The following is a 23,400-nucleotide window of genomic DNA, read 5'->3' as shown; positions in this document are numbered from 1 at the left end:
TTGCAAATATCTTTGACCTGTTTTTATGTCTTATATGTGTGTATTTATGTCTTGTATTGCTGTTAAATGTGTATTTATGTCTTGTATTGCGGTTAAATTTGTATTTATGTCTTGTATTACTGGTAATTAACTTTTTTGCACTGAGGTCTGTTTATTGCAAATATCTTTGACCTGTTTTTATGTCTTATATGTGTGTATTTATGTCTTGTATTGCTGTTAAATGTGTATTTATGTCTTGTATTGCGGTTAAATGTGTATTTATGTCTTGTATTACTGGTAATTAACTTTTTTGCACTGAGGTCTGTTTATTGCAAATATCTTTGACTTGTTTTTATGTCTTGCATTGCTGTTAAATGTGTATTTATGTCTTGTATTGCTGGTAAGTAACTTTCTTGCACTGAGGTCTGTTTGTTGCAAATATCTTTGACTTGTTTTTATGTCTTATAATGTTTATGTGTGTATTCATGTCTTGTATTGCTGTTAAATGTGTATTTTTGTCTTGTATTGCGGTTAAATTTGTATTTATGTCTTGTATTGCTGGTAAGTAACTTTCTTCCACTGAGGTCTGTTTGTTGCAAATATCTTTGACTTGTTTTTATGTCTTGTAATGTTTATGTGTGTATTTATGTCTTGTATTACTGGTAATTAACTTTTTTGCACTGAGGTCTGTTTATTGCAAATATCTTTGACTTGTTTTTATGTCTTGTAATGTTTATGTCTGTATTTATGTCTTGTATTGCTGGTAATTAACTTTTTTGCACTGAGGTCTGTTTATTGCAAATATCTTTGACTTGTTTTTATGTCTTGTAATGTTTATGTCTGTATTTATGTCTTGTATTGCTGGTAATTAACTTTTTTGCACTGAGGTCTGTTTGTTGCAAATATCTTTGACTTGTTTTTATGCCTTATAATGTTTATGTGTGTATTTATGTCTTGTATTACTGGTAATTAACTTTTTTGCACTGAGGTCTGTTTATTGCAAATATCTTTGACTTGTTTTTATGTCTTGTAATGTTTATGTGTGTATTTATGTCTTGTATTACTGGTAATTAACTTTTTTGCACTGAGGTCTGTTTATTGCAAATATCTTTGACTTGTTTTTATGTCTTGTAATGTTTATGTCTGTATTTATGTCTTGTATTGCTGGTAATTAACTTTTTTGCACTGAGGTCTGTTTGTTGCAAATATCTTTGACTTGTTTTTATGCCTTATAATGTTTATGTGTGTTTTTATGTCTTGCATTGCTGTTAAATGTGTATTTATGTCTTGTATTGCTGGTAATTAACTTTTTTGCACTGAGGTCTGTTTATTGCAAATATCTTTGACCTGTTTTTATGCCTTATAATGTTTATGTGTGTATTTATGTCTTGTATTGCTGGTAATTAACTTTTTTGCACTGAGGTCTGTTTATTGCAAATATCTTTGACCTGTTTTTATGCCTTATAATGTTTATGTGTGTATTTATGTCTTGTATTGCTGGTAATTAACTTTTTTGCACTGAGGTCTGTTTATTGCAAATATCTTTGACTTGTTTTTATGTCTTGTAATGTTTATGTGTGTATTTATGTCTTGTATTGCTGTTAAATGTGTATTTATGTCTTGTATTGCGGTTAAATTTGTATTTATGTCTTGTATTGCTGGTAAGTAACTTTCTTCCACTGAGGTCTGTTTGTCACAAATATTTTTGACTTGTTTTTATGTCTTGTAATGTTTATGTGTGTATTTATGTCTTGTATTACTGGTAATTAACTTTTTTGCACTGAGGTCTGTTTATTGCAAATATCTTTGACTTGTTTTTATGTCTTGTAATGTTTATGTGTGTATTTATGTCTTGTATTACTGTTAAATGTGTATTTATGTGTTGTATTGCTGGTAAGTAACTTTCTTGCACTGAGGTCTGTTTGTCGCAAATATCTTTGACTTGTTTTTATGTCTTGTAATGTTTATGTGTGTATTTATGTCTTGTATTAATGGTAATTAACTTTCTTGCACTGAGGTCTGTTTATTGCAAATATCTTTGACCTGTTTTTATGTCTTATATGTGTGTATTTATGTCTTGTATTGCTGTTAAATGTGTATTTATGTCTTGTATTGCGGTTAAATGTGTATTTATGTCTTGTATTACTGGTAATTAACTTTTTTGCACTGAGGTCTGTTTATTGCAAATATCTTTGACTTGTTTTTATGTCTTATATGTGTGTATTTATGTCTTGTATTACTGGTAATTAACTTTTTTGCACTGAGGTCTGTTTATTGCAAATATCTTTGACTTGTTTTTATGTCTTGTAATGTTTATGTGTGTATTTATGTCTTGTATTGCTGGTAAGTAACTTTCTTGCACTGAGGTCTGTTTGTCGCAAATATCTTTGACTTGTTTTTATGTCTTATAATGTTTATGTGTGTATTTATGTCTTGTATTGCTGTTAAATGTGTATTTATGTCTTGTATTGCTGGTAAGTAACTTTCTTGCACTGAGGTCTGTTTATTGCAAATATCGTTGACCTGTTTTTATGTCTTGTAATGTTTATGTGTGTATTTATGTCTTGTATTGCTGTTAAATGTGTATTTATGTCTTGTATTGCGGTTAAATGTGTATTTATGTCTTGTATTACTGGTAATTAACTTTTTTGCACTGAGGTCTGTTTATTGCAAATATCTTTGACTTGTTTTTATGTCTTGTAATGTTTATGTGTGTATTTATGTCTTGTATTACTGGTAATTAACTTTTTTGCACTGAGGTCTGTTTATTGCAAATATCTTTGACTTGTTTTTATGTCTTATATGTGTGTATTTATGTCTTGTATTACTGGTAATTAACTTTTTTGCACTGAGGTCTGTTTATTGTAAATATCTTTGACTTGTTTTTATGTCTTGTAATGTTTATGTGTGTTTTTATGTCTTGCATTGCTGTTAAATGTGTATTTATGTCTTGTATTGCTGGTAAGTAACTTTCTTGCACTGAGGTCTGTTTGTCGCAAATATCTTTGACTTGTTTTTATGCCTTATAATGTTTATGTGTGTATTTATGTCTTGTATTGCTGTTAAATGTGTATTTATGTCTTGTATTGCTGGTAAGTAACTTTTTGCACTGAGGTCTGTTTGTCGCAAATATCTTTGATTCGTTTTTATGTCTGATAATGTTTATGTGTGTATTTATGTCTTGTATTGCTGTTAAATGTGTATTTATGTCTTGTATTGCTGGTAAGTAACTTTCTTGCACTGAGGTCTGTTTATTGCAAATATCGTTGACCTGTTTTTATGTCTTGTAATGTTTATGTGTGTATTTATGTCTTGTATTGCTGTTAAATGTGTATTTATGTCTTGTATTGCGGTTAAATTTGTATTTATGTCTTGTATTGCTGGTAAGTAACTTTCTTGCACTGAGGTCTGTTTGTCACAAATATCTTTGACTTGTTTTTATGTCTTGTAATGTTTATGTGTGTATTTATGTCTTGTATTGCTGGTAATTAACTTTTTTGCACTGAGGTCTGTTTATTGCAAATATCTTTGACTTGTTTTTGTGTCTTATAATGTTTATGTGTGTATTTATGTCTTGCATTGCTGTTAAATGTGTATTTATGTCTTGTATTACTGGTAATTAACTTTTTTGCACTGAGGTCTGTTTATTGCAAATATCTTTGACTTGTTTTTATGTCTTGTAATGTTTATGTCTGTATTTATGTCTTGTATTGCTGGTAATTAACTTTTTTGCACTGAGGTCTGTTTGTTGCAAATATCTTTGACTTGTTTTTATGCCTTATAATGTTTATGTGTGTTTTTATGTCTTGCATTGCTGTTAAATGTGTATTTATGTCTTGTATTGCTGGTAATTAACTTTTTTGCACTGAGGTCTGTTTATTGCAAATATCTTTGACCTGTTTTTATGCCTTATAATGTTTATGTGTGTATTTATGTCTTGTATTGCTGGTAATTAACTTTTTTGCACTGAGGTCTGTTTATTGCAAATATCTTTGACCTGTTTTTATGCCTTATAATGTTTATGTGTGTATTTATGTCTTGTATTGCTGGTAATTAACTTTTTTGCACTGAGGTCTGTTTATTGCAAATATCTTTGACTTGTTTTTATGTCTTGTAATGTTTATGTGTGTATTTATGTCTTGTATTGCTGTTAAATGTGTATTTATGTCTTGTATTGCGGTTAAATTTGTATTTATGTCTTGTATTGCTGGTAAGTAACTTTCTTCCACTGAGGTCTGTTTGTCACAAATATTTTTGACTTGTTTTTATGTCTTGTAATGTTTATGTGTGTATTTATGTCTTGTATTACTGGTAATTAACTTTTTTGCACTGAGGTCTGTTTATTGCAAATATCTTTGACTTGTTTTTATGTCTTGTAATGTTTATGTGTGTATTTATGTCTTGTATTACTGTTAAATGTGTATTTATGTGTTGTATTGCTGGTAAGTAACTTTCTTGCACTGAGGTCTGTTTGTCGCAAATATCTTTGACTTGTTTTTATGTCTTGTAATGTTTATGTGTGTATTTATGTCTTGTATTAATGGTAATTAACTTTCTTGCACTGAGGTCTGTTTATTGCAAATATCTTTGACCTGTTTTTATGTCTTATATGTGTGTATTTATGTCTTGTATTGCTGTTAAATGTGTATTTATGTCTTGTATTGCGGTTAAATGTGTATTTATGTCTTGTATTACTGGTAATTAACTTTTTTGCACTGAGGTCTGTTTATTGCAAATATCTTTGACTTGTTTTTATGTCTTATATGTGTGTATTTATGTCTTGTATTACTGGTAATTAACTTTTTTGCACTGAGGTCTGTTTATTGCAAATATCTTTGACTTGTTTTTATGTCTTGTAATGTTTATGTGTGTATTTATGTCTTGTATTGCTGGTAAGTAACTTTCTTGCACTGAGGTCTGTTTGTCGCAAATATCTTTGACTTGTTTTTATGTCTTATAATGTTTATGTGTGTATTTATGTCTTGTATTGCTGGTAATTAACTTTTTTGCACTGAGGTCTGTTTATTGCAAATATCTTTGATCTGTTTTTATGTCTTGTAATGTTTATGTGTGTATTTATGTCTTGTATTGCTGTTAAATGTGTATTTATGTCTTGTATTGCTGGTAAGTAACTTTCTTGCACTGAGGTCTGTTTATTGCAAATATCGTTGACCTGTTTTTATGTCTTGTAATGTTTATGTGTGTATTTATGTCTTGTATTGCTGTTAAATGTGTATTTATGTCTTGTATTGCGGTTAAATGTGTATTTATGTCTTGTATTACTGGTAATTAACTTTTTTGCACTGAGGTCTGTTTATTGCAAATATCTTTGACTTGTTTTTATGTCTTGTAATGTTTATGTGTGTATTTATGTCTTGTATTACTGGTAATTAACTTTTTTGCACTGAGGTCTGTTTATTGCAAATATCTTTGACTTGTTTTTATGTCTTATATGTGTGTATTTATGTCTTGTATTACTGGTAATTAACTTTTTTGCACTGAGGTCTGTTTATTGTAAATATCTTTGACTTGTTTTTATGTCTTGTAATGTTTATGTGTGTTTTTATGTCTTGCATTGCTGTTAAATGTGTATTTATGTCTTGTATTGCTGGTAAGTAACTTTCTTGCACTGAGGTCTGTTTGTCGCAAATATCTTTGACTTGTTTTTATGCCTTATAATGTTTATGTGTGTATTTATGTCTTGTATTGCTGTTAAATGTGTATTTATGTCTTGTATTGCTGGTAAGTAACTTTTTGCACTGAGGTCTGTTTGTCGCAAATATCTTTGATTCGTTTTTATGTCTGATAATGTTTATGTGTGTATTTATGTCTTGTATTGCTGTTAAATGTGTATTTATGTCTTGTATTGCTGGTAAGTAACTTTCTTGCACTGAGGTCTGTTTATTGCAAATATCGTTGACCTGTTTTTATGTCTTGTAATGTTTATGTGTGTATTTATGTCTTGTATTGCTGTTAAATGTGTATTTATGTCTTGTATTGCGGTTAAATTTGTATTTATGTCTTGTATTGCTGGTAAGTAACTTTCTTGCACTGAGGTCTGTTTGTCACAAATATCTTTGACTTGTTTTTATGTCTTGTAATGTTTATGTGTGTATTTATGTCTTGTATTGCTGGTAATTAACTTTTTTGCACTGAGGTCTGTTTATTGCAAATATCTTTGACTTGTTTTTGTGTCTTATAATGTTTATGTGTGTATTTATGTCTTGCATTGCTGTTAAATGTGTATTTATGTCTTGTATTACTGGTAATTAACTTTTTTGCACTGAGGTCTGTTTGTCACAAATATCTTTGACTTGTTTTTATGTCTTGTAATGTTTATGTGTGTATTTATGTCTTGTATTGCTGGTAAGTAACTTTCTTGCACTGAGGTCTGTTTATTGCAAATATCTTTGACCTGTTTTTATGTCTTATAATGTTTATGTGTGTATTTATGTCTTGTATTGCTGTTAAATGTGTATTTATGTCTTGTATTGCTGGTAAATAACTTTCTTGCACTGAGGTCTGTTTATTGCAAATATCTTTGACTTGTTTTTATGTCTTATAATGTTTATGTGTGTATTTATGTCTTGTATTGCTGTTAAATGTGTATTTATGTCTTGTATTGCGGTTAAATTTGTATTTATGTCTTGTATTGCTGGTAAGTAACTTTCTTGCACTGAGGTCTGTTTGTCACAAATATCTTTGACTTGTTTTTATGTCTTGTAATGTTTATGTGTGTAATTATGTCTTGTATTACTGGTAATTAACTTTTTTGCACTGAGGTCTGTTTATTGCAAATATCTTTGACTTGTTTTTATGTCTTGTAATGTTTATGTGTGTATTTATGTCTTGTATTACTGTTAAATGTGTATTTATGTGTTGTATTGCTGGTAAGTAACTTTCTTGCACTGAGGTCTGTTTGTCGCAAATATCTTTGACTTGTTTTTATGTCTTGTAATGTTTATGTGTGTATTTATGTCTTGTATTGCTGTTAAATGTGTATTTATGTCTTGTATTGCTGGTAAGTAACTTTCTTGCACTGAGGTCTGTTTATTGCAAATATCTTTGACCTGTTTTTATGTCTTATATGTGTGTATTTATGTCTTGTATTGCTGTTAAATGTGTATTTATGTCTTGTATTGCGGTTAAATGTGTATTTATGTCTTGTATTACTGGTAATTAACTTTTTTGCACTGAGGTCTGTTTATTGCAAATATCTTTGACTTGTTTTTATGTCTTATATGTGTGTATTTATGTCTTGTATTACTGGTAATTAACTTTTTTGCACTGAGGTCTGTTTATTGCAAATATCTTTGACTTGTTTTTATGTCTTGTAATGTTTATGTGTGTATTTATGTCTTGTATTGCTGGTAAGTAACTTTCTTGCACTGAGGTCTGTTTGTCGCAAATATCTTTGACTTGTTTTTATGTCTTATAATGTTTATGTGTGTATTTATGTCTTGTATTGCTGGTAATTAACTTTTTTGCACTGAGGTCTGTTTATTGCAAATATCTTTGACCTGTTTTTATGTCTTATAATGTTTATGTGTGTATTTATGTCTTGTATTGCTGTTAAATGTGTATTTATGTCTTGTATTGCTGGTAAGTAACTTTCTTGCACTGAGGTCTGTTTATTGCAAATATCGTTGACCTGTTTTTATGTCTTGTAATGTTTATGTGTGTATTTATGTCTTGTATTGCTGTTAAATGTGTATTTATGTCTTGTATTGCGGTTAAATGTGTATTTATGTCTTGTATTACTGGTAATTAACTTTTTTGCACTGAGGTCTGTTTATTGCAAATATCTTTGACTTGTTTTTATGTCTTGTAATGTTTATGTGTGTATTTATGTCTTGTATTACTGGTAATTAACTTTTTTGCACTGAGGTCTGTTTATTGTAAATATCTTTGACTTGTTTTTATGTCTTGTAATGTTTATGTGTGTTTTTATGTCTTGCATTGCTGTTAAATGTGTATTTATGTCTTGTATTGCTGGTAAGTAACTTTCTTGCACTGAGGTCTGTTTGTCGCAAATATCTTTGACTTGTTTTTATGTCTTATAATGTTTATGTGTGTATTCATGTCTTGTATTGCTGTTAAATGTGTATTTATGTCTTGTATTGCTGGTAAGTAACTTTTTGCACTGAGGTCTGTTTGTCGCAAATATCTTTGATTCGTTTTTATGTCTGATAATGTTTATGTGTGTATTTATGTCTTGTATTGCTGTTAAATGTGTATTTATGTCTTGTATTGCTGGTAAGTAACTTTCTTGCACTGAGGTCTGTTTATTGCAAATATCGTTGACCTGTTTTTATGTCTTGTAATGTTTATGTGTGTATTTATGTCTTGTATTGCTGTTAAATGTGTATTTATGTCTTGTATTGCGGTTAAATTTGTATTTATGTCTTGTATTGCTGGTGTCGAGGAGGGAAATTATTTTACTGCTATTGTTAAATAATTGTCATTGCATTAATAATATAATCTGCAGCATGGATATTGCATTCCAAGGTTTAAACAGTGTCTCTTTCAGAAAGACTGAGTTGCAGGCTGACAGGAAGTTGTATGCAGAAGTGAAAGCAGGAAGTTATTTTGAGCCGCAGGCTAAGACGAGGCTTTAACAATGTAACAGATAGCTTTAAGAAGGCCTTAAGCAGCTATGACTATTTTATACACAATGCATATCTGTGCTTATTAAAGAGTTGGAGCTCGGTCAATTAATTGGGGGTCGGAAGCTTTGTTCGGCGCGATGTTCGGACAATCTATTGTGCAAGTGACTTGGAGCCATAGAAGGAATTGCAATACATGCTTACAAAACACTTATATATCAGATCATTTTATATTAAGGTTTTAGTAGAGGTTCTTGATTAAAACATTTATTTAGTAGAAGACATACACATAGTCTCAGTGAGCTTCTGGTCTGGTAAAAGGTCAGAAGTGCAACAGGTGAATTGAGAAAGAGCATTTGAGGACGAGACACAGACAGTAGGTGAAGAGGTGACACAAAGAGCATGTGAGGTCAACACACACACACACACACACACTTTAAATTAGATTTATTTAGAGGAGAGGTTAGTTATGTTTGGCTGTAACTGCAAAATTGTCTTGGTAAAAGAGGAACCGTTTCTTGGTGTCTCGGCAAGAAAGAGGAACAAGACAAGAACTGAAAGGTAGACAGGAAGGGCTAGCCATGAAAATAGAAGATGATTTTCTAGGTGAAAAGTCATGATGATGTTGATCTGATCTATGTATAAAATGTATCTGTGACGCATGAAGGGGCGTCAGTAAACAAACCCTGATGCTATAAAATATCTGTTCATGCTTTGATTAAGTCGAAGACTACTTCCTGTCTGCGTACAGAGTTGTCTTCCCACGCGTGTATTCATTAAAATCTTCGTTTGACTTCACCCGGCCGGATCGGTGTGGTTATTCTTCGATCACCTCTTGTACCCTTCCTCAATATTGAATCTTAACATTTGGGGGCTTCGTCCGGTTATTGAGGAGGGAGAGTTGGAGGTTTGGACGGAGAAATCCGGGGTCTTGGGTGGTCTGACGGGCAGACATGAATTCCAGTGGTCTAAGTGAGTGGGCATAAGCCGGCTTATCCAAAAGGTAAGGCACTACCTGTTGAATTATTTCCAAAGTGTGCCAAATTGGACATGATAAAATTTAAGTCTACTCACTGAAGTTACTGGTGCATGTCTGTTTTGATTTTGATGAAAATCTCATGAGTTGAAGCAGTTAGAGTTCTGCTAAGAAGAAATGAAAGTAGTTAAGAGTCTGATAAGAAAAGTTTAAATACTGGGTTGAAGTCCCAAAGAAATTGAGTTAGAGTCTCAAGTAGTTTGGTAGGGAATTGGTTATTGTGTTGGTTAGAGTCCAAATTTGGTCATAAGAGTGGACCTGAGCGGTCATTTTGTGAGTTGGAGTCTCCATTTGACCACTAGGTTGCACCTGCTTCAGTTATACACTTGTTTCGGGTGTTGATTGTTGTTTCAAAGTATTATAAATTATTCTAGAACGGCAGTTCGAGTCTGCTAGGAAGCGCAGAGCCCGGAGGTTACGCTCCCTCCTTGTCGTGGACGCGCGACATTGACCTCTCGGCGAAGAGGGTTAGTTCAGTGTGGTTTAGCTGTGGGGTACAGGGCATCCCGGAATTAAGCTAGGAGTTAGAGTCTCCTTACCGTTTGAAACGGTATCTGCGCTTTTTTGGCCAGCAGAAGTGGACTTCGGGCGTGTAACTTTAACCTAAAACTTCAAAAAGTTTGGGTTGGTTGACGCTTTTAAATTGAGTTAGGGATTTTAGAAATGAGGCCAGAAACAGTTAAAGTCTTGATACTGGTTAATTGATCGCAAAAAACGGTTATGTTAAATTTGTCGAAATTCGATAGGTGTTAAAAGGTTTAAAATCTGTGCAGTTGTAAATATAAGACGTCTCTGTAATAAAAAAGATCTCTGTGGGTCGAGTCAGCAATGCACTGACTGCCTGCTGCTATTCTTAGGTGAAGAGTGTGTGTGCATGCAAATGAGGCAGCTGATGCAGAGCGCATGAGAGGACTATGCTTTCGGTTTTGTGTGTCATTCAGCTCTATAACTATTGTTTGCAAATGTGGATAAATGTCTGCAATTAAAATGCTGGCTTAGTAAATAATAACATTGTAAATATATGAATGGTGACAGCGTTTCAAAATAGAATATAAGAATTGTTTGTGTTTAAAACCAACGTTTAGGTAAAGAAGATTTAAGGTGGATTTGAAGGCATAAACAAAAAATAAAAGGGTTACAGTCTGCAAGGGTTGTTAATTCATGAGCTGACTGGATGCAGAGTAAGTGGAGTGGTCATCCTGAGAGGATTGAATGATGCTCTAACTCTGTGGTCAAGTCAGACATAGGCTTTAAGCAACCATGAGCCACTAATAAGCGTGACAAATTAATGAGTATGTGTAAATTGAACTTGTTAAATAGCTTTGATAGGAGTAACTCAATGAGCACGCAATAAAGTGGACTTTTTAGGGGCAGTTTATCACTGACACCATAAAAAGCAACTTAATTAGTAGTTCAATAACAAATTGTAAAGATAACCTTTGTTATTTGATAAGAGAGAGAAAATTCAGGTTACATATAGTGAATAAATAAGGAAATGTTAATCTCTGCGTCATTCCACACTGAAATTTCAATTGTAGGGGATCATTTGGAGGTGAATTGTGTAGGACACGGGGAGACAGAAGAATCTCCCCATGAGTTTTCGGTGTGCATAGAAATTGAGGAGGCTGAACTGGAAGCCTGCCTGGGTCGTTGTTTTTGTTTATTTGAGGGTCTGCTGGAAGTTTGTGAAAACGACCACCTTGATATGTGGGAGCCTTCTCGGGCAGCGATTTTTTGTTAAACCTGTGGCAGGCTGTGCAACATGGAGAAAGCTTTGACATAATGTCATAAAGGTGATTTCTTGGTTTTAGATTTATTAGTACGGGATGCTTGAGGGTGTGTTGCTGTAAAGTATATAAGGGACGCGCAGCGCCGTTAATGGGTTTAAAATAAATGAAAAAACACTAATCCGAGGAACTATTGGAGAGGTAAGTATACGGAGGTGAGCGCGTTGCGCATAAGGGTTGCTGGTGTCATATATTAACACTTTGAGGGCGAATAATTTTGATTGAGTGTCAACGCTTGAGAACGCGAGGACAGCGTCTAAAGTGCTGGGTTAAACTTTGTGTATCACCGAGCAGGGGAAGAGGAGCCAGTGGTTGCGAGAACAGCGAGACGAAGACTGAAACCGAAAGTTAAGCGTGTCTGGGTGACCTAGACCAAGAAGGTAGAGTCGACAAACGCCATTGGAAGAGGTAAGTCTGTGTTTCAGAGAATGGCTGACAGCTCGGGTGCGACACCTAGTGGGAAAAGGGGATGCAAACCTCTGAAGGATCAGCTTGAACAGCTTAAGAAAGCTATTCGTTTGGCTTCACCTGGAGCATTAAAAGCAGCAGAGAAAGAGTGCCAAGCGATGGAGGTTGAGGTAAGTAAACTTATTACATCCCAACAGAAAGGGCTGGGTGATAAAATACCTCTGAGCTTGGTGTTAAAAACTGAAGGAGAAGTGTATGGACAAATGCATGAGGCCCTACGTGCGTCCATAGAGGCATTAACGGCATTGGAGGTTATAAAGCAGAGAGTAATGCAGGGAGGGCCAGAAGAGGAGAATGAAGACCGTGCGACGTCATCAGAAGAAGAGGACGAGGAGGACGACGAAGATGGAGGACCTGAGCCCCAACCAAGTACAAGCCTAATTTTGAGGAAAAGAAGTGTGAAGAGAGACCAAGCACAGAGACAGCCCATATTTAGGAGCTCAAAGGGAAAAGGAAAGTCGAGGAAGAGTAGAAAAGTGAGTTTTGAACAAGGAGCTCCTGACCCTGGTTTAAGTCTGCCTCTAATAGCAGGTCCAAAGAACGAACCAGTTTATCGCGCCTATAAGGTGAGAGATTTGGAAGCATTGGTTAAACAACTTCCACCAATAACCAAGGGAGAACATTGGGAAGGAGAAGAATTAGCGCTGGGCGACTTTCGCGCTTTGGCCGGACGTTGTATGCTGGGTGGTGGGTTAGCAGATGTAGAGCAGATAGCTCAAACAACCAGATATGCAAATGACCTGAAATATCATGAGGTGCAGAGTGACTTAGCAGATGCAGTTCGGGAGAAGGACCCAACTCCTAACTCTGGAGCCATTCCAAAAATTATTTGGGATCCCAAAAACACACCCAGAGAGTGTTTAGCTAAAGCAAAGGAACAATGGTTGTTAGGAACAGGAATACATCCGGGGAAGGAGGGTGAAAGTAGAGCGTGGTTTCGTTCGGCAGTGCTGGCAGGGCTGCCCAACCAGGTTGCAGTTGACTTGGAAAAGAACCCAGATTTTGCCGTTGCAGACTCGGTGCAGTGGGAGAGACATGTGACCCACAGACTTCGGCAGGAACAGGATTTGACGAACAAACAAAAGAAAGAGTTAGATGAAGTACAGGCGCAGCTGCTTAGGCTGCAGCTGGGTGAGGCTCGCGAAAAATATAATGCGAAGAAAAAAGAACTGAAAGAACTAAATAAGACTATAATGGTGGCAAGGCCTCAGCCCGATCCTGTGCCTGACTGGCCAGATCAGGATCCGGGTCTCTACCCTGATGACCGTTGGCCCGCCAATGCACCAAGGCAGCGTCAACCCGTAGGGAATTGGGGGACCGGTGGACCGCAGAGAGGGCGTGGTGGATCCGTGAGGGGAGGACAAAGGGCTCGGAATCCGGGGAATCCTGGCAGTGTGTCTTGGACTGGCTGTTACAGCTGTGGAGCAGAAGGACACTGGTCCCGAGAATGCCCTGAATCGCAGCGAAATTATCAGAGGCGAGGCTATCAACCCCAGGCACGAGGAGGCCCAAGACAAAGAGTTGCTTACAGGGGAGCACATCAAGCTCCAAACCCGAATGCAGCACCAGCCCCCCAGTACCCAGTAGCCGACTGGGGCTGGGAGGGGGAGCAATACTGACGGAGCCCGGAGAAACTGAACAGCGTGGGGGGCGGCAGAACCCATGCTGTCAATGACCGTGGAAGGCACTGAATTGCCCTTCCTGGTGGATACTGGAGCAACATACTCAACATTGAAAGACACACCAGACAGTGCAACACTCTCCTGTCACACAGTTAATGTGGTAGGCTTTTCCGGGATTCCAATGACACTGCCATTGACAGATCCAGCATTGACACAGCTGGGAAAACAGACTTTGAAGCACCAATATGTGGTGTCCTCACAGGTGCCTGGAAAATCTCATGGGCAGGGACCTGCTTGTGAAACTGGGATCACCTTCAAAGACTCAATATCTAGTCCAGAACTCTGAACAACCCACTGCCGAAATCTACTGGGGGAGGCTAGTGGAAGAAGGCATTCTGAGACATTATCAGCTGTGGAAACCCTGGATAATGAGCCTGGCCGTCTATTCCCCCCGCGAGATCCTTTCCACGTTACACTCTTTTATGATAGGGAAGATAACGATATCTATCGGGAACAGTTCCAGTCTGATCTTGAGGGACAGACGTGGAATGTGCAAACACATAACATTTATGTTGGACCAGAAGGTGTGGCCGCGGCTGTGAAATTTACTGAGGAACAACTGCCTTGGTACAATGTGGGAGAGGATTCAACCCCTCACATTACATTGGCGGTCCACGAGGGTCATGGGCCAAGAGATCTGGGACCAATGGTCAAGCGGGCGCTGGACAACGCATGCTGGCAAAGCACCCAAATTCCAAATGTCTGGTATGCACCAAAATGTAAAATATATCGCATAACTTGTTTGTCCAACGATGCAGTGATCTTAGAACATAAAGAAATCTCCAGAATACATGGCAGGGAAAGAATGGATCATCCTGATGCAGTAGCTGAGCTCTCAAAATTGCCTGGTACTTTGTGGTCCGCAGGGCCCACAGATGTAGGTCTAGCTAACTGTTCGCCTGTCCTGTTCCAGCTGAAGTCTGACATACCATTTCACATGTATTGACCTAGCGAATGCATTCTTTTGTCTCCCACTGCACGAGTCACTCAGAGACATTTTCTCATTCACATACAGAGGCCGCAAATTTAGGTACACACGCCTACCACAAGGCTTTGCACTCTCACCAGGAATTTTTAATCAGGTGTTGAAAGAGGCATTGTCCCCATGTCAACTGCCAGGGGGCTGTACATTAATAGAGTATGTTGATGATCTTCTTATTGCAGCCCCGTCAGCAGCGGCCTGTACGGTAGCATTGCTCGTGGTGTTGAACAGATTGGCGGAGTGTGGCTTCAAAGTGAGCAAAGAAAAACTGCAGTTGGTCCGGCCAGAGGTAACATTCCTGGGCCGGGTGATCGCACACAGATCAGTGGGGTTAATGAACACACACAGAGACCAAATTCTGACACATCCAAAACCAAGAACTGTGAAGGAGTTGCTTTCCTTTCTTGGCTTGACAGGTTACAGCAGGCAGTTCATTCCGAACTATGTGGGTAAAACGGCCCCTTTAAGGGACCTGATCAAGAAAGTTGGTGTTCGAAATCTGAAGGCTGAATTGCCTTGGACGCCGGACACAGAGACAGCGTTCATTTCACTAAAACAGGATTTGTCAAGAGCCACAGATCTGGCCACACCTAACTATGATGAGGCATTTTATCTTGATGTTTCAGAAACAAAGGGAGTTGTGAATGGTGTGTTGTTTCAGAAAAAAGGGGGAGGTAGGGATGTACTTATGTATGTTAGCATAAGATTAAATTCAACAGAAGTAAGGCATCCCACATGCACACAACACGCAGCAGGAGTAGCAAAGATAATTCAGAAAACAGCACATATAGTGAGGGAACACCCACTGAAAGTGCTTACTACACACAGTGTAGTGGCCTATGTGAACTCACAGGCATTCACAATGACTCCACTGACGCAACAAAGGTTCAGCAAAATTTTAGAGGCGCCAAATTTGATATTCACACATGAAGGAATAAATATGGCAGACCTAATGGGGTCAGGAGAACCACATGACTGTATTAAGAAAGCCCAAGTTGAAGGAAAAATCAGGGAAGACCTAAAGGCAGAGCCCATACTTGGAGCTGAGGATTGGTTCACAGATGGATGCTGCCACAGAGATGAAGAAGGATTGAAAGCGGGCTATGCAGTAGTCTGTAGAGTAGGAACTGAGTTTCAGGTGAAAGAAGCAGGAAAAATTGAGGGACAACAGTCGGCCCAGAGAGCTGAAGTGATAGCCCTAACTTGAGCCCTGAGGTTGGCTAAAAACATGAGAGTGAACATCTACACTGACTCAGCATATGCGTTTGGAGCAGCTCATGTGGAACTGGCTCAGTGGAAGAGAGCCGGGTTCAGGACGGCCACTAATGCACCCATCTGTCACAAAAAGGAAATGGAGGAACTGGAAAAGGCCCTGGAGGACCCAGACGAGGTAAGTATTATAAAATGCAAAGGCCACTCACAAGCAGACAGTATGGTGGCAAGAGGAAATCAGAAAGCTGACGAAGCCGCAAAGGAAGCAGCGGGCTACAAAGGACAGAGACAACTGGTGCAGGTAACCCCAGAAGAGGAGGTTAGCACTAACAGCATGGAAGAAGTTAGACAGGCTCAGGAGGAGACATCCCCAGAGGAAAAGGGGGTGTGGGAAAACAAAGGAGCCTGGCAAGATGGCGGTTTGTGGAGGGGGCCAGATGGGCGTCCCGCTTTAACGGCCAAAATGGCGGAACAAAAGGTGAATGAGGCTCACGGGCTTGGTCACGTGGGAGTGAAACAGATGGAGAGAAATTTGTGCCGATGGTGGCATCCTGATTTGAGAAGGATGATACTGGAAAAGGCCAGAACGTGCCTAATTTGTGGGGCACACAACCCAAAGCCAGCAGTAAAACCTGAAGCTGGTAAGTTTCTCATGCCAGAAAGGCCAGGAGAAGAGGTCGTGATTGATTATACCGACATGATTGATACAGGCCCAGGTGGGGTGAGGTATTTGTTGGTGTGTGTGGATGTTCTGACTGGATGGCCCGAAGCATGGGCGACCAAATGTGAAGATGCGAAAAGTGTGATTAAGTGCTTAATCAATCATTACATTCCAAGGCATGGGTTTCCCAAGAGAATTAGATCAGACAATGGTACTCACTTCAAGAATAAAGATTTGCAAGAGGTAGAGAGGATGTTGGGAGTGCAACATAAGTTCGGGACGGTCTTTCATCCTCAATCTCAAGGAAAGGTAGAGAGGATGAACCTAAATTTGAAAAACAAGTTGGCTAAAATTTGTGCGCAGACAGGGCTAAATTGGGTCGCAGCCCTGCCCATTGCTTTGATGACCATAAGATGTTTATGATGATGTTAACTTTGTATTTCAGGTGCAGTTATAACTATTTTATACATATTGCATTTTGTGCTTTTAAAGGAGTTGTGGCTCAAATTTGTCTCTGGAGGGTCACGAGCCTTTGGCTAGCGCTATGATTAGCCAATCTACTGTGAGGATAATATGAGTTCATGAAGGATTGCACACGCTTACAGACACAGAGTTAAGAAACACACATGACAGTATTGATTCCAGGCAAAAGGCCCTAAATTCATTTAGCTTTTAACTGAACTTAAAGAAGGACCAAAGAGGAAGGAAAGCATATATTTTGGTTAAGTCTGATACATTAGAATTAGAAGGTATTGTTACATTAAGGGAGCAAAATGAAATAAAAAGGTTATACCAAAACAGGTGATAACATAGGAAATGTGAGGTTTTAAAATGAAGTTAGTGTTAACACATAGGAGTTGTTTCAAGGCAGCATTTAGCTATGATGAAATGTATACAGGAGTAATTGCTTATATGCTTAAACTTAATTGATTAAAGTGGTTGTTTTCTTTTGGAGTAGATTAACTTGCAGCAGCGACAACTTGTGCACAGGATGTTGATGATCAGATAAGGGAAAGTAGAGCGAGCAACTGGACGTGAAACCAGCGCTTAAAGAATTTTAAAGTGATGAGTAACGTTGAAGAGTATACATAAATACAAGTCAATAAGTTAAGAAGATAATTAGGATCAAGCTTTTGATTAAAGAGTCCCAGATAGGATAAGTTAGGGAGATGCAAGAAAAGGTGTTTTGTTTCCTTTGCAGAAGATCGATCTCGGCGACCACAGGAGGGGCGAGGATCCTGGAGATCTCGAGGTTCGAGACCACCAGAGAAGGGTCTGCGTGAGGACACAATGTATTGTGACCTCTGGTGTTCCAGAGGTCAAAAGAGGGAGTGTCGAGGAGGGAAATTATTTTACTGCTATTGTTAAATAATTGTCATTGCATTAATAATATAATCTGCAGCATGGATATTGCATTCCAAGGTTTAAACAGTGTCTCTTTCAGAAAGACTGAGTTGCAGGCTGACAGGAAGTTGTATGCAGAAGTGAAAGCAGGAAGTTATTTTGAGCCGCAGGCTAAGACGAGGCTTTAACAATGTAACAGATAGCTTTAAGAAGGCCTTAAGCAGCTATGACTATTTTATACACAATGCATATCTGTGCTTATTAAAGAGTTGGAGCTCGGTCAATTAATTGGGGGTCGGAAGCTTTGTTCGGCGCGATGTTCGGACAATCTATTGTGCAAGTGACTTGGAGCCATAGAAGGAATTGCAATACATGCTTACAAAACACTTATATATCAGATCATTTTATATTAAGGTTTTAGTAGAGGTTCTTGATTAAAACATTTATTTAGTAGAAGACATACACATAGTCTCAGTGAGCTTCTGGTCTGGTAAAAGGTCAGAAGTGCAACAGGTGAATTGAGAAAGAGCATTTGAGGACGAGACACAGACAGTAGGTGAAGAGGTGACACAAAGAGCATGTGAGGTCAACACACACACACACACACACACACACTTTAAATTAGATTTATTTAGAGGAGAGGTTAGTTATGTTTGGCTGTAACTGCAAAATTGTCTTGGTAAAAGAGGAACCGTTTCTTGGTGTCTCGGCAAGAAAGAGGAACAAGACAAGAACTGAAAGGTAGACAGGAAGGGCTAGCCATGAAAATAGAAGATGATTTTCTAGGTGAAAAGTCATGATGATGTTGATCTGATCTATGTATAAAATGTATCTGTGACGCATGAAGGGGCGTCAGTAAACAAACCCTGATGCTATAAAATATCTGTTCATGCTTTGATTAAGTCGAAGACTACTTCCTGTCTGCGTACAGAGTTGTCTTCCCACGCGTGTATTCATTAAAATCTTCGTTTGACTTCACCCGGCCGGATCGGTGTGGTTATTCTTCGATCACCTCTTGTACCCTTCCTCAATATTGAATCTTAACACTGGTAAGTAACTTTCTTGCACTGAGGTCTGTTTGTCACAAATATCTTTGACTTGTTTTTATGTCTTGTAATGTTTATGTGTGTATTTATGTCTTGTATTGCTGGTAATTAACTTTTTTGCACTGAGGTCTGTTTATTGCAAATATCTTTGACTTGTTTTTGTGTCTTATAATGTTTATGTGTGTATTTATGTCTTGCATTGCTGTTAAATGTGTATTTATGTCTTGTATTACTGGTAATTAACTTTTTTGCACTGAGGTCTGTTTGTCACAAATATCTTTGACTTGTTTTTATGTCTTGTAATGTTTATGTGTGTATTTATGTCTTGTATTGCTGGTAAGTAACTTTCTTGCACTGAGGTCTGTTTATTGCAAATATCTTTGACCTGTTTTTATGTCTTATAATGTTTATGTGTGTATTTATGTCTTGTATTGCTGTTAAATGTGTATTTATGTCTTGTATTGCTGGTAAATAACTTTCTTGCACTGAGGTCTGTTTATTGCAAATATCTTTGACTTGTTTTTATGTCTTGTAATGTTTATGTGTGTATTTATGTCTTGTATTGCTGTTAAATGTGTATTTATGTCTTGTATTACTGGTAATTAACTTTTTTGCACTGAGGTCTGTTTGTCACAAATATCTTTGACTTGTTTTTATGTCTTGTAATGTTTATGTGTGTATTTATGTCTTGTATTGCTGGTAAGTAACTTTCTTGCACTGAGGTCTGTTTATTGCAAATATCTTTGACCTGTTTTTATGTCTTATAATGTTTATGTGTGTATTTATGTCTTGTATTGCTGTTAAATGTGTATTTATGTCTTGTATTGCTGGTAAATAACTTTCTTGCACTGAGGTCTGTTTATTGCAAATATCTTTGACTTGTTTTTATGTCTTATAATGTTTATGTGTGTATTTATGTCTTGTATTGCTGTTAAATGTGTATTTATGTCTTGTATTGCGGTTAAATTTGTATTTATGTCTTGTATTGCTGGTAAGTAACTTTCTTGCACTGAGGTCTGTTTGTCACAAATATCTTTGACTTGTTTTTATGTCTTATAATGTTTATGTGTGTATTTATGTCTTGTATTACTGGTAATTAACTTTTTTGCACTGAGGTCTGTTTATTGCAAATATCTTTGACTTGTTTTTATGTCTTGTAATGTTTATGTGTGTATTTATGTCTTGTATTGCTGGTAAGTAACTTTCTTGCACTGAGGTCTGTTTGTCGCAAATATCTTTGACTTGTTTTTATGTCTTATAATGTTTATGTGTGTATTTATGTCTTGTATTGCTGGTAATTAACTTTTTTGCACTGAGGTCTATTTATTGCAAATATCTTTGACCTGTTTTTATGTCTTATAATGTTTATGTGTGTATTTATGTCTTGTATTGCTGTTAAATGTGTATTTATGTCTTGTATTGCTGGTAAGTAACTTTCTTGCACTGAGGTCTGTTTATTGCAAATATCGTTGACCTGTTTTTATGTCTTGTAATGTTTATGTGTGTATTTATGTCTTGTATTGCTGTTAAATGTGTATTTATGTCTTGTATTGCGGTTAAATGTGTATTTATGTCTTGTATTACTGGTAATTAACTTTTTTGCACTGAGGTCTGTTTATTGCAAATATCTTTGACTTGTTTTTATGTCTTGTAATGTTTATGTGTGTATTTATGTCTTGTATTACTGGTAATTAACTTTTTTGCACTGAGGTCTGTTTATTGCAAATATCTTTGACTTGTTTTTATGTCTTATATGTGTGTATTTATGTCTTGTATTACTGGTAATTAACTTTTTTGCACTGAGGTCTGTTTATTGTAAATATCTTTGACTTGTTTTTATGTCTTGTAATGTTTATGTGTGTTTTTATGTCTTGCATTGCTGTTAAATGTGTATTTATGTCTTGTATTGCTGGTAAGTAACTTTCTTGCACTGAGGTCTGTTTGTCGCAAATATCTTTGACTTGTTTTTATGTCTTATAATGTTTATGTGTGTATTCATGTCTTGTATTGCTGTTAAATGTGTATTTATGTCTTGTATTGCTGGTAAGTAACTTTTTGCACTGAGGTCTGTTTGTCGCAAATATCTTTGATTCGTTTTTATGTCTGATAATGTTTATGTGTGTATTTATGTCTTGTATTGCTGTTAAATGTGTATTTATGTCTTGTATTGCTGGTAAGTAACTTTCTTGCACTGAGGTCTGTTTATTGCAAATATCGTTGACCTGTTTTTATGTCTTGTAATGTTTATGTGTGTATTTATGTCTTGTATTGCTGTTAAATGTGTATTTATGTCTTGTATTGCGGTTAAATTTGTATTTATGTCTTGTATTGCTGGTAAGTAACTTTCTTGCACTGAGGTCTGTTTGTCACAAATATCTTTGACTTGTTTTTATGTCTTGTAATGTTTATGTGTGTATTTATGTCTTGTATTGCTGGTAATTAACTTTTTTGCACTGAGGTCTGTTTATTGCAAATATCTTTGACTTGTTTTTGTGTCTTATAATGTTTATGTGTGTATTTATGTCTTGCATTGCTGTTAAATGTGTATTTATGTCTTGTATTACTGGTAATTAACTTTTTTGCACTGAGGTCTGTTTGTCACAAATATCTTTGACTTGTTTTTATGTCTTGTAATGTTTATGTGTGTATTTATGTCTTGTATTGCTGTTAAATGTGTATTTATGTCTTGTATTGCTGGTAAGTAACTTTCTTGCACTGAGGTCTGTTTATTGCAAATATCTTTGACCTGTTTTTATGTCTTATAATGTTTATGTGTGTATTTATGTCTTGTATTGCTGTTAAATGTGTATTTATGTCTTGTATTGCTGGTAAATAACTTTCTTGCACTGAGGTCTGTTTATTGCAAATATCTTTGACTTGTTTTTATGTCTTATAATGTTTATGTGTGTATTTATGTCTTGTATTGCTGTTAAATGTGTATTTATGTCTTGTATTGCGGTTAAATTTGTATTTATGTCTTGTATTGCTGGTAAGTAACTTTCTTGCACTGAGGTCTGTTTGTCACAAATATCTTTGACTTGTTTTTATGTCTTATAATGTTTATGTGTGTATTTATGTCTTGTATTACTGGTAATTAACTTTTTTGCACTGAGGTCTGTTTATTGCAAATATCTTTGACTTGTTTTTATGTCTTGTAATGTTTATGTGTGTATTTATGTCTTGCATTGCTGTTAAATGTGTATTTATGTCTTGCATTGCTGTTGAATGTGTATTTTTGTCTTGTATTGCTGTTAAATGTGTATTTATGTCTTGTATTGCTGGTAAGTAACTTTCTTGCACTGAGGTCTGTTTATTGCAAATATCTTTGACCTGTTTTTATGTCTTATATGTGTGTATTTATGTCTTGTATTACTGGTAATTAACTTTTTTGCACTGAGGTCTGTTTATTGCAAATATCTTTGACTTGTTTTTATGTCTTGTAATGTTTATGTGTGTATTTATGTCTTGTATTGCTGGTAAGTAACTTTCTTGCACTGAGGTCTGTTTGTCGCAAATATCTTTGACTTGTTTTTATGTCTTATAATGTTTATGTGTGTATTTATGTCTTGTATTGCTGGTAATTAACTTTTTTGCACTGAGGTCTGTTTATTGCAAATATCTTTGACCTGTTTTTATGTCTTATAATGTTTATGTGTGTATTTATGTCTTGTATTGCTGTTAAATGTGTATTTATGTCTTGTATTGCGGTTAAATGTGTATTTATGTCTTGTATTACTGGTAATTAACTTTTTTGCACTGAGGTCTGTTTATTGCAAATATCTTTGACTTGTTTTTATGTCTTGTAATGTTTATGTGTGTATTTATGTCTTGTATTACTGGTAATTAACTTTTTTGCACTGAGGTCTGTTTATTGCAAATATCTTTGACTTGTTTTTATGTCTTATATGTGTGTATTTATGTCTTGTATTACTGGTAATTAACTTTTTTGCACTGAGGTCTGTTTATTGTAAATATCTTTGACTTGTTTTTATGTCTTGTAATGTTTATGTGTGTTTTTATGTCTTGCATTGCTGTTAAATGTGTATTTATGTCTTGTATTGCTGGTAAGTAACTTTCTTGCACTGAGGTCTGTTTGTCGCAAATATCTTTGACTTGTTTTTATGTCTTATAATGTTTATGTGTGTATTCATGTCTTGTATTGCTGTTAAATGTGTATTTATGTCTTGTATTGCTGGTAAGTAACTTTTTGCACTGAGGTCTGTTTGTCGCAAATATCTTTGATTCGTTTTTATGTCTGATAATGTTTATGTGTGTATTTATGTCTTGTATTGCTGTTAAATGTGTATTTATGTCTTGTATTGCTGGTAAGTAACTTTCTTGCACTGAGGTCTGTTTATTGCAAATATCGTTGACCTGTTTTTATGTCTTGTAATGTTTATGTGTGTATTTATGTCTTGTATTGCTGTTAAATGTGTATTTATGTCTTGTATTGCGGTTAAATTTGTATTTATGTCTTGTATTGCTGGTAAGTAACTTTCTTGCACTGAGGTCTGTTTGTCACAAATATCTTTGACTTGTTTTTATGTCTTGTAATGTTTATGTGTGTATTTATGTCTTGTATTGCTGGTAATTAACT

At 35.9% G+C, this 23,400-nt stretch overlaps 1 protein-coding gene across 2 annotated transcripts; it reads left to right on the top strand.

Annotated features, from left to right (window-relative positions):
- Positions 1-10,497: 10,497 nt before the first annotated feature.
- On the top strand, positions 10,498-18,735 carry LOC309709418 (uncharacterized protein). 2 transcript variants are annotated; one of them, XR_014277505.1, is made up of 4 exons: positions 10,498-13,372; positions 15,910-16,656; positions 16,723-18,270; positions 18,322-18,735. XR_014277505.1 is itself a non-coding variant. In XM_082538036.1 (3 exons), the coding sequence occupies exons 1-3, from the start codon at positions 11,837-11,839 to the stop codon at positions 16,834-16,836; spliced, it is 2,397 nt and encodes a 798-aa protein (XP_082394162.1). In that variant the 5' UTR covers positions 10,498-11,836; the 3' UTR covers positions 16,837-18,735. The 2 variants fall into 2 exon arrangements, 1 of the variants encoding a protein (XP_082394162.1); XM_082538036.1 differs by having other exon boundaries at positions 16,723-18,735.
- Positions 18,736-23,400: the final 4,665 nt, after the last annotated feature.

This window comes from Aulonocara stuartgranti (genome assembly GCF_965226115.1).
Source record: "Aulonocara stuartgranti genome assembly, chromosome: 6".
Lineage (NCBI taxonomy): Eukaryota > Metazoa > Chordata > Actinopteri > Cichliformes > Cichlidae > Aulonocara > Aulonocara stuartgranti.
Note: the sequence above shows the minus strand (reverse complement) of the source record. Positions and strands in the feature narration are given on the sequence as shown.